This window comes from Poromitra crassiceps, assembly GCF_964638095.1.
Source record: "Poromitra crassiceps genome assembly, chromosome: 4".
Lineage (NCBI taxonomy): Eukaryota > Metazoa > Chordata > Actinopteri > Beryciformes > Melamphaidae > Poromitra > Poromitra crassiceps.
Window position 1 is genome coordinate 42,202,188 of NC_139626.1, and position 12,500 is coordinate 42,214,687.

Here is a 12,500-nt window from a genome sequence, read left to right on the forward strand (position 1 = left end):
ATTCTGATATCAGAATAGAGTCTATATTCTGATATCGGAATAGAGTCTATATTCTGATATCAGAAATAGAGTCTATATTCTGATATCCAAATAGAGTTTATATTCTGATATCAGAATAGAGTCAGTTTATATTCTGATATCAGAATAGAGTTTATATTCTGATATCAGAATAGAGTCAGTTTATATTCTGATATCAGAATAGAGTTTATATTCTGATATCAGAATAGAGTCTATATTCTGATATCAGAATAGAGTCTATATTCTGATATCGGAATAGAGTCTATATTCTGATATCAGAAATAGAGTCTATATTCTGATATCCAAATAGAGTTTATATTCTGATATCAGAATAGAGTCAGTTTATATTCTGATATCAGAATAGAGTTTATATTCTGATATCAGAATAGAGTCAGTTTATATTCTGATATCAGAATAGAGTCTATATTCTGATATCCAAATAGAGTTTATATTCTGATATCAGAATAGAGTCTATATTCTGATATCAGAATAGAGTTTATATTCTGATAACAGAATAGAGTTTATATTCTGATATCAGAATAGTGTATATTCTGATAGTGGAGCCAGGATGTCTGAATTGGCAGGTGTGGGTGCATGGTCTGAGCTGTGAGGATACAGTACATGTGTGCCTTTAGTGCACGCCTTTTATAAATCTGTGAAAGTGAAAAGGATCAAATAGATAAAGGCCACTTACAACACTCGCAGATGCCTCAGGCCAGCAAAATCCGCCTTGGCGATTTTAGTGAGGTTGTTTGCATTCAGATCCCTAGAGAATGTGGACAAAGACAGGGGAGTCAATAACTGGAATATGTTAGGACAAAGCTATAGTGAATACTAAAAGGCAATGAAGGGGGAAAAAAAGAGTTGCGTGACATGGATTAGGCTTAAATTGATTTAATTGCAGAAATGCTTCTGCAGGGGGGGAACCCAGCTATGTGTAACTGTAGCATTGTTTTTGCTGAAACTATAGCCCGCTGCAGGCTTGCCATGTGAGGGTGACAGAAAGTGAGACGGGGTATGGCTGCTGCATAGGGCCACATTTAATTTCATCTAAAATACGGCCTGTTTAACTTAAAGCCCACTTGTCCAAATCCGTTTTTGATTAACTTGCTGGTCTCCAGACAAACCCAAGTGGTCTACGGAGGCTTTGCTAATGCAACAGTGCGAAACCACCAGCATAACCACCGTGCCTCTATAACTTCACCAGCAGCTCCGCAGTGAACAAGAAAGTGTCCTTGCGTTAAATCAGAGGGTTAGAGTCTCATTATAAGACTCTATAAGACTATATACGATGTATGAAAAACTACATTTTAGACCTGTTTTAGCAGCTCTTATAGGCTAGCCATTATGAGATCCTAGATGCCGTTTTGGACATAGTATTTCAAATGTAAAGTATCCATATGATAACACAAAATATAGGCTATTAATCCTAGAATACATTTGAGAAGGGGTGCTATACAAAATGTCACAGCAAAACTATAAATGTTTATTACAGGAATATTATAGTAATAAGATGGTGATATCATAGTCTATTAAAAAAATACCAGAAAGATAAGGTCACCATAAACTCACTATTCAGTAGCCTACCACAGACACAATACTGGTAAGTCCCTTTACAAATAGTATAGGAATAGTATAGTGATATCATAGGAGATTAAAAAAATACCATCAAGTAAGGTCACTGTAGCCACCCTCATTATTGAATGAGTGACCAAGTCTTATGGGAATATTACAAGAATATTATAGTGACGTTTCGTGGGGGCGAGCATCAAAATTGTTGAACTATAGGGAAATATTAGAACAGGCGATTATATGCTTTGATTACAACAAGTCCGCGCTGGAATAGTTTTTTTTTTCTCTACTCACAGTCTCTCCGTGTTGCGGGGTATGTTCCTTGGCACACTGCGGAGCCCTTGGCCGTGACAGTCCACTGTCGTTCCGGTGCAAGAGCACTGGGCCGGGCAGGGCTGGCCGTGCACCCCGCTGGACGCAACCAGGACCAGGGCAGCCACCAGCAGCCCCGGGAATGAGGCCGGGGAGCGGCCAGGGGCAACGGGGCTCAGAGCACCCACCATCACTGCGGCAAGGGGGGGCCAATATGAGACCCGAAAAACCTGGGGAAATTTGAGGGCGTCAAAGAAATTAAGCCCTGAAATCCCGAAAAGAGCTCACCAAACTCTGCCCGCAACGGGATGCTGCTGTCCTCCCTTTGTGTTGTCCACCTTTTTTCAGATGCGTGTTTCTGAAATTCCTCGTTAGAAATTTACATTTGGCTCTCCTTCGTGGGGGTGTCGGTTAGCCGAGGCTTGAGAACCGGGAGTTTTGGTCCCTCTGGGCTGGGAGAGGGGAGGTCGACGAGGCGGCGGACTGACCGCGGCGGCTCTCTGGCTGCGCTACAGCGGCGCAAACTTCCACATGTCCCCGGCATGCGGTGCCCAAATCCCCCCGGTGTTTCTCTGTGTGTGTAGCCTGCGTGCGTTAAAGCCCGTGAAACACCCCGAACCTTGGTCTGACTCTGATCCTTGCACACACACAAGAAGAGAAACGCACTCTCACACACGCTTTCCCCTTCTCTAGTGCGTGCACACACACTCCAGGTGAGGCTGTCTGTCTTGGTAATTAATTCACAACACGCGTCCTGGCGAAGGAAACGGCGGCAGCAGTCGTTTTCTCTTCTCTTCCAACAGCTCAGCACAGGGCACCGTGGTGGAGGAGAGGTTATCGATTCCGATCAATCAATTCGCGGGCGGCCAGTGACAAGGGTGTAGGGAGGGGAAAAAGCCCCGTGAAAGACCAGCGCGCAATAATCCAACTCTGCGTTGTGCGTCAAAGCGCTGCTCCCGAGAGTGTGTGCTCGGGGGAGAGAGAGAGAGAGAGAGAGAGAGAGAGAGACTGAGGGTGAGAGAGAGAGGGAGACGGGAGCGGGCACGTCTGCTACTGCGTCTGTCCGAGCAACTCTCACTCTCTCTTTCTCTCTCTCTCTCTCTCTCTCTCTCTCTCTCTCTCTCTCTCTCTCTCTCTCTCTCTCTCTCTCTCTCTCTCTCTCTCTCTCTCTCTCTCTCTCTGCGTTTTTCCCTGAAGGTATATAGCAGCAGGTTTCCAACTGGCCGTCAGTCAAGGAGCCACAGTTTGACCTCGGAAGGGGACTTTCATTCTCACTGCAGTGCCACAGAGTCACCTGATGCCTTATTTATGTGGCCTCGGGAAGGCGACAGAGCTGAGCTGCTTGGGGGGATCCAAATGTGACATTGGAAATGTGAACAAAAACGGGGGGGAAACTCGGATCTCAAATTTCCCCATTGAGCAAACAGCAACACAATCCACACGTATTAATGCATGTTGCATTGACGCCACATTGTTTTCCAGGAGGACTTACAATGACTGAGTGAGGCTTCAGCGTCTGGCTCAAGGACACATCAACAGGACACCTGTCCGATGATAGACACACACTGGCTGTTGCTGGGATCGAACCTGTGACCTAACGGTTATGGGATAGGCTCTATATATACCAACCGTGCCACTACCTAAAACCACAAAATCTACCTGTTTTATGGGACAGTCAGACAATTCTCTTTCCCTTTCTTCCCCTTTTTTCTTTCTTTTTTGCCTGACCGGCCCACAGGGTACAGTATGTCAGTCCACCGGGCAAATGCCCTGTATGCCAGATGGTCAGTCCAGCCATCACTGTAAAAACTCTTGGGGCAATATCCAATATCAATCGTTAACTCAATAACTGGTGTTTGTGAGTTTCAACCTATTGCTCGTTATCAGCTTCATAACTTAGAAACATGAGTGAATTAAATGATTGAGTTGAAGAACATCTTACCAAACAGTCACTATAAACTCAACAAGCAAATAGCAATGTGATGTACTTCCACCCTTGGGTCAGTCCCATTCATTGCCAATGGCACCCCCTAGCGGCACAAAGTCAACATTACAGTGTGAATAACAAACAAACGAATGGACGCACGGAGACCGATCCATAGTCTCCCCTTTGGTGGGGGACAACAAAAGACATTGTTAGCTTATTACACGTCTTAACTCTCCTGAAACTCTTCCTTCTTGTTGTCTGGATAAAGTTAGACAGAGACTTGTTGTTATGCATATATTGTATAATGAAAATCAGTATCCAATTCAACCCAATACTCTGCAAAATGCAATAAGATGAGGTAGCCATCTGTTAATGAAAATGGAAAGCTGTGTCCATCTCTTCCACTTGTATTATGTAACCCAGATTCAGCTACTCACATACTGTATACGGTAGAATCAGGTAGAATCATTTATATCCTCGCCCAAAAAAGTACTAGAGCCATCAATTAGTGCATCCAAAGAATAAACACTTATTGATATGACCAGACAGTTGGCGAGATTCACTTCGCAATTTCAAGTATGTATCACCAGGATAGAATGTCGGCATTGTATGATTCTACAATCCACAGAAATGTAAAATAGGAACATGACACGGCTCTTCCTGGTGATGTGCCTGAGCTGGGCGGAGCCCACCGACCGGCATGCCCACCGACTCGGCCCGGTGACCAACTCACGGGGCTACGGCACCGATCCACGGTTCGAATCGCCGGTTGGAGTTTAGGCAAGTAAAACATCTTGGTTGGGTTTTAGGCAAGTCAAACAACGGTTGGGTTTAGGCAACAAAAGCAACTTGGTTGGGGGTTAGGGTCTTGGTTTGGGTCGGGATTCAAACCAGCTCTGGTACAAGTCGGGTCCGCCACTCTCTCCCCTTCTCCCTATACCACGACGTTGACCTACTCAAACCTCAGACTGTCAGTATGTTCTATGATGTGTATAACGTTAATTATTCACGTATCTAGAAACGTAAAATGCTTCGAATTTTCCGTTCAGAAATGTTCACATTTGCGTGGATTGCAGAAACGTACAGTGCCGACATCCTGGCGCCTGGGCTGCATTTTAATATCAATCAAACGTGCTGAGTGTGTTTGCCTGGTGTTTATAGTCGTCCTATTATTCCCACAGTATCATTGCTGGAGGAAAACTCTTGTGAAAGGGTGCCTGTTTAATAGTGTGCAAACCTTTATTGCATTGTTACTGAACTTGCCATAGCTGCCTGCTGTAACCCTACACCCTGTTGGTCTATTTAGTTACATGTTGGCTATTTCATTCACATTTTCAGTGACAGTCAATGGAACTTCTACCACACAGCATTAATGGCCTGCTTCCCCTCCATGCACATATGCTCTTTTGACACCGGGCAGACACAGAGCTGTCACTCAGGAAAAATAATAACAGTAGTCCTATAACACATTTGAGAAGGATGCCCTACAAATATAAGACTCTATAGGAATAATATTGGAATCTTCTAGGAATGGTGATTGCATCATAGGCCATAGGAGATTAAAATGCCATTAAAGGATAAGTTCACCCAAAAATGAAAATGCATGTATCTACTCACCCCCATGCCGATGCAAGGATGGGTGAAGTGTTAACTAACTGTTAATTAGTGTCTAAACAATTGATGTGGATGGGGAGCAACTTGTGTATATATATATAGATAATTTTTTTAAAGAAAAAAAATACCATACTGCTCGTCTAGCGTAATCCAAGTCTCCAGAAGCCCCGTTTTGCTGTGAAACTTCACAAATGTTTTGTGGACTAAAAAATACGTCCTTCCATTATGGGAGTGAGACTGAAGTGTAATTTTTGGGTGGTCATTATAAACTCTATTGCACATCACTAAAAGTCATTATAGGAATATTATAGTGAGTCTAATTAGGGATAACAGAGAGTATGATCTATGAAGCTACATATCTCCTCAAGAACAATTTGATGATGGAACCAAACTGTCCACAGATCCACAGGTGATACACAGTTAAGTGCCTACTCTCTTTCTCTTTCTCTCTCTCACTCTCTCTCTTTCCCTCTCCTTCCCTCCCTGCATGGTTCCCAAGGCAGAATACAAACTGCTGTGTGATTGAAATGCTGATGTGCCCCCCCCCCCCCACACACACACACACACACCTATACTCTTCTCAGCAGGTGTACTTGAAGAAAGTTAATCCTACAGCTACAGTTCATCATTTTCCCTGTTTGGTGATCAACCCCCCCCCCCAGGGGGTTGTAGAGAAGGGATGGGGAGAATGATAATGGCTGAAGAAAGGGGATGAGAGGCGTTATTATGGATCCCACTGCACTTGGGGGCAGAACACACTGTGCCCGCCTATACACAGCATTCAAGTGCCAAGATTGGCCTGGAGCGAGCCAATACGCCCCAGTCACATTTTTGACAGCTCAGGCTCACACATTTACACTGGCTTCTGATGGGTAAACTCCCAGATATGACTCTTCTTGGGGTTGATGGAGGTAAATCTCGTCTCTTTTTTCTCACTGGGCTTTGGTTTGAGTCTTGCAACCAAGTCAGAATTTCTGAAGAGAAAGATCATATATTTTAGACCACTAGGCTTCTCGCACACTGCTCGATTCCTAGGCTCGCCCGCCCTGCAGCTTGCCGAGCTGACCCTGCAGCTCGCATACGCAGCTCGCCCACTGCGAATCAAAGCCCACCGACCGATTTATAACAATATTGTGGCTCTAAAATATCGTTTTATTGGTGCGGTGACTGTCATGACAGCGACTTTCATTCCGCTCCTCTCTGATGCGTGTACTGTTTCCACCCAGTGACGCCGTTTGTTTAACGGCTGATACCTCGTACCTCTTCCCATTTTTCTCACAGAACTTGAGTCTTGCACTCAGGTCGAATTGTCTCAGAATAAACATAATGTTTTAGACCAAGGATGGGCAATTTGATGATAGAGAGGGCCACACAAAAAAATCCTTGCTACCAGATGGCCAGATTTTGCTGAGGGCTGGGGGGAGGCGCGAAAAATGTGGGGCATTTGAAGCCAGGTTTAGAGGAATAACTCATTTTACATGAACAGTTGTGATGTCATTATTCAGTCTTAACCACCAATATTTGATCCTTTTCTCACACTTTTTTGACCACCTGCCAATATGGCTGCTAGATTTTAAAGTTACCAGCCAATTAGAATTTCCACTAACCAAAATGTTTTTCTTTAAATAAACCAGAATATGAGTGGGTTATTTAAGCATTATCAGTAAGTGGCCCGGGATTCTTAAAGCCCGTGTTGAGGGCAGTCGGCAAGGCATGAGGGTTTCCCACGAGGACCAGGAAGTAACCCTGAAAGCTGTAATTCTTCGAATGGCCACTTGAGGCAGGACTCAGAAGTACCGTCATCCCTGTTAAAACGCCTCACTTTATAACAGTAATTAAACATCTTTCCAGCCTGGACCGAAACACGGTTTTGGTCTATATAGCTAATTACACCTTTTCATAAAAACTGTAGGGGGTTAATTTTTTATACAACTCGCCCGTTTGGAGTAAAATAGATGATAGAAAAGAGGGTGATTGACAGATCGCCTGTCCAGTGATCGCGCAGCTTGCCAATCAGGGACCAATAGCAGGCAGAGCTGCGGCTCTGGGAAACTCCCATCTCACGTGAGGTGTGGAAGGACTCAACCCATTCCCTCCCACTCTGCTGACGAAAAATCAAGATGGTGACGGCCAACGTTTGAACTCCGCCAGGTAGAAGAAATGTAATGGGATAGCTACGTCCATATTATTTATGTCTATGGTTGAGGGTCACACAAGTACAAAAACGCACTCTTGAATCTAAATAAATCCAAAACCAACGAGTTAATTATTTAAATATTTACTTCAATGTAGAACAGTTATTTCTTACACATGAGATTACTTTTAGCCTTTTAGTCATAAAGAGTATTGAAAGATATTCCATATTCCAGACTGAAATGTTATAACAGAAGTGGAGTATTGGCCAGAATGACATGAACATCTTGCATGTTCTTTTTTGCAATTCCAGCGCGGGCCACACAGGGGTGCCGCCAGTTGCCCACCCCTGTTTTAGACCATAACGTGGAACAGGCTAGTCTAATGAAAATAACAGGTAACTTAATGTTATATGACATGACACGTCCACCACCACCTTGCCTCAAATAGGCTATCAGATTGAGGCAAGATGCAAATACACAGGTGCGCTACTCAGAACAGTCTGCATGGGCGCCTGCCCGGACAATCCTGGCGGTGCTTGAATGCTGCGTAGGGTGTGTTCTGCCCCCAAGTGCAGTGGGATCCTTAATAACGCGGATGAGAGAGAGGAGAGAGAGCGGAAATGAGGAGGGGAAGGGGTGGGAGGGGGTTCACTGAGGGGGGGGAACGAGGGAGGAATAGAAGAAAGGGAGGACACGGAGGAGGGGAGATAGAGGGTGCTGACCCCCTATATCACCTGCAACACAGAGGGGCTTCAGGGCACATGACCTGTTCAGACACAGCCTCACCTGACCTCCCCCGTCTCCCCTTACACACACGCGCACGCACACACACACACACACACACACACACACACACACACACACACACACACACACACACACACACACACACACACACACACACACACACACACACATATATATATGTATGACATTGCCTCAGATTATTCACATCTTGCCTAACTAGGGCAGTTCAGTGAGGCAGCTGTTCACATTACATGACAGGACAGTCACACACATGAAGACCATTGACTTATGGACGCAGCCTACCGTTGGGCTAACGAGTTGAAGCACATCCATTGTCAAAGTAGCCTGTCGCCATCTTGGGGTTCTTGCGCAGCTCACCTGAGACGGCACAAGACGAGGCGTTTCCCAGAGCTGCAGCAATTGGTCTATTGGACAGGCGACCTGTCAATCACCCCCAAAACATAGTCTTTCATATCATCTATTTGACCCTAAACGGGCAAGTTATATAACAATTGGGCCCCCGTACAGCTGTTGTGAAAGGTGAAATGAGCTATATAGGCCAAAAACCTGTTTCGGTCCATTCTGTAAACATGGTTAATCACTGTTACAAAGTGGGGCATTTTAACATGGGGTGAACGAGAACGACTCCCTGCCGGGTCCTGCCTCAAGTGGCCATTCGAGAAACTACAGCTTTTCAGCTTCGTCTGTAAAACCCCGAGCTAGTATACTGCACTAGACCCACTGGTGAAGACACAGCCATCCAAAAAGAAAAATGACAACATTGGTTTCAAGGCGGTTAAAACGACTGACGTTTACAAATGCGACCTCCTGCGGTCGTCTGAGCAAGTGCATGCAGTGCATATACGCCAGAGTCTTCAGTGTTCTTTAATGCAGTGGTTCTCAAAGTGGGGTCCGGGGACCCTCGGGGGTCCTTGAGGGGGATCCAGGGGGTCTCGGGCAAAAAGGGGATACGTTATTTCCATCCATAGGTAATACATGACAGAATGTATGCCTATTTGATTTGATTTGATTTATTTAGACGGGACAATGCAAAATTGACCATGGAACAGATAAAAACATCTGGAACATAATAAAAGTGTAAAAATCGCCGGATTTAGCGCGAGGCTAGTTTCCATCCGTTGTCCCCGAAACATAAGACATAAAAACATAAAAACAGAATATATAAAATAGTAAAACATAGGTATCAAAGTGTTTTACATACGTAAAACAAGTATACATATGCAAAACAGTAAAACACAAGTAACAGTAATACACTCAAAAAACATAACTATAACATTGACAGGAAATACATTTAAGAAAAGTTCAGAAGTAGACTTTGTTACCTGTGGTTACAAGACTGGTGGGTTTTCAGCCCTTCATTCAGTGAATTCATTTTGATCATGGGTTTCATAATGAAAAGCAAAAATCGTATCAGATAGGGAGCCTGGGACGAAATCTTATCAAATCGGGTTCCGTAGGTTTCATTTGTGTCAGTTTAGGGGTCCTTGTCATTCAATGGTTTGAGAACCACTGCTTTAACGAACCCTAACTTCAAGCAAGAGAGCAAGCGCGGTTTAACTGTCAGCCCAACCCTAACCCTAACCCTAACCGAGATGTTTTAGTTGCATAAAGTTAACCAAGCTTTTTTTTTCCAAATGAACCGGCATGACGTGTTTCAAATTAACCGTGTCCATGGCGAGATGTGTCACCTGCAGGTACTGTTTCGCTCATTATGTCATTTTGGGAGTCTTTGGAAATCAATTTCCATGAGGACATGTTGGAAGACAAGGGCTCACACACTGCCCAGTTCTGTCATTCACCATCATTTTTCCATTTGTCCAGAACAGTTCACCGTCAATGCATTTACAAAATACATTACAGGATGGTCTGTTCAGGCTTCAAAACCATCATGTTCAAATCATCTAGTGTGACCTGGTGTGACCGAGTGAATGCGAGTCCTCGCGAGTCCTGAGTGGTACTAGTGAGTAAGTTGGTTAAACTCACTCCCCAGTATAAGTAAGGGATAATGTATACTGAGCCGGTGATTACTGTGGAAATAATGACCGACAGGTGAATGATTTAGCCCGACGCGCAGCGGAGGGCGTAATAGTCACCTGAAGGTCATTATTTCCAGTAATCACCGGCTCAGTATACATTATCCCGCTTAGAACACGGCCTACAACTAAATCATTCAATAATCTGACAAAAATAATTATTCAAATAGATTTTTTAATAGCGTTTTCAACACAAAGCGGTTTCATTCGTAATTGGCACACAAGACACCACAGCTGCAACTGGTTGGCCTAATTAGTAGCGTCTGCGGACAAAATGCTCTTACCAACTGATTAATCCAGGTGTGGCAGAGCAGCGGTCGGTTGTCGAGAAATAATGACCGGTGAATATTGTTGATTGAGCAATCAGAATCGAGTATTCGAGAGAGCCGTGTTCTAAAGTCTCGTTAACCAGCTCCGCCAAGGGAGCTCAGCTCTCTTGGGGTTGTCGATAGCATGCACGCTTTGCAAGCGGTGGAGAGTATCCCGCCTCCACCCCTGGGCAAGCCCTGCTTAAAGGAACACGCCGCCGATTTTCAACCAGCTTTGTACCATTACAAAATCACTAGTATATCAGCATGTAGCAGCTTGCATGCGCAGCTCGGCTGCTGCGTGGCCTCGCCTGCGCTATTGGCATGGACAATTTCTCAAACTTTGCATCACTGATGACATCACTCACTTATGACATCACAACGATGTTACAATGTCTATGACATCATCAGTGATGTCACAATTGCTCGAGTGTGTAACAAAAAAAAATCCTCGAGTGACATCACTGATCATGTCACAGTGCCTATGACATCATCAGTGATGTCATAAGATGATTTTTGCTCTTATGACATCACTATGACATCATCAGTGGAATGACTGCAAAACTGTTTGCAGTTTTCTGAGATATACAACTCATTTTGTAATGATACAAAATTAGTTGAAAATCGGCAGTGTTCCATTAACATGGGTTGCTGCCAGAACTGTCAACACAATGCAGGCTATATACTATTGTAACTGAAGCTCATCCATAAAGGTGAAAAGCAGTCAGACCTGTGCTGTAAGGAGTTGAGCTTGTGAGTCCCACACCTGCTTCTTATTCATTTCATTGCCAAAGCAAAGACACAAAATATTTGTCATCTTTGTTGTCCTACACAATGAAATAGGGGCGGGACTACGGATTGGATCAGGTCCGTCTGTCTGCCGTGCACCATATCACAGACACCACTTATGGTATACTCACAAAACCTAAGACCACGTGTCGCATTGCTCTATTCTGCCATTTTAAAGACTGAACTGATTGACCTGAGGGCTACAGCGTCTGTGTACTTGTAGGATTTTGACGAAACTTGGGGGAATGATGCATCTCGCCATCCAGGGCGTTCTCACATTTTCAAAATGACACTGATGATCAGCCCAAGCAAATGCATAATATGATGCACTCGTCCATCATACAAAATCTCAGACATCTCTCTAATAATCTCTGTCCGTGTCCTTCGCATATCCCAAGAACTGCTCGTCCAATCTACTTCACAGATTTTGTGTTGCTGCTGGGAAACCAAGAAAATCCCCTAATGTTAATCCAGTGTCGCATCTGGTGCAATTTGGAGACAAGTTCAATATAAATACACTTTGAATAAACATGCAAACAGTGCTCTGAAGGGTTGCCAGGTCTACAATTTTCCCGCAGAATTGGGCTAGGGTGGGGGCATCTCTCTCTCTCTCTCTCTCTCTCTCACACACACACACACACACACACACACACACACACACACACACACACACACACACACACACACACACACACACACTCACTCACTCACTCACTCACTCACTCACTCAGTCTCTCTCTCTCTCTCTCTCTCTCTCTCTCTCTCTCTCTCTCTCTCTCTCTCTCTCTCTCTGTATAGCCTAACTGTAAAAATAAATAAGGAGATTTACGGGGTCAATGACCACACGGGGGAGCACAGCGGGAGGGAGGTATGAAAATATGGGAGAAACGAGAGAGTTGACAGGTCTGGACTAGAAGTTAGCCCATTGAGAGAACATTCTCTTCATAGGTTTCATACTCCTAGGTTTCACAGGTCAGAGACATACAGTACAGTGAGTAACATATCAACTGATGCTGAGTGCCAG

The 12,500-nt window shown here is 44.4% G+C and overlaps 1 protein-coding gene across 1 annotated transcript in view; it reads right to left on the reverse strand.

Moving 5' to 3' along the window:
• slit2 (slit homolog 2) overlaps positions 1-2,232 on the reverse strand; it is a 166,060-nt gene extending 163,828 nt beyond the window's left edge. Inside the window, 2 exon segments of the mRNA XM_083635700.1 lie at positions 713-784; positions 1,885-2,232. Coding sequence (XP_083491826.1) covers positions 713-784; positions 1,885-2,093 — 281 coding nt within the window. The 5' untranslated portion in view covers positions 2,094-2,232.
• Positions 2,233-12,500: the final 10,268 nt, after the last annotated feature.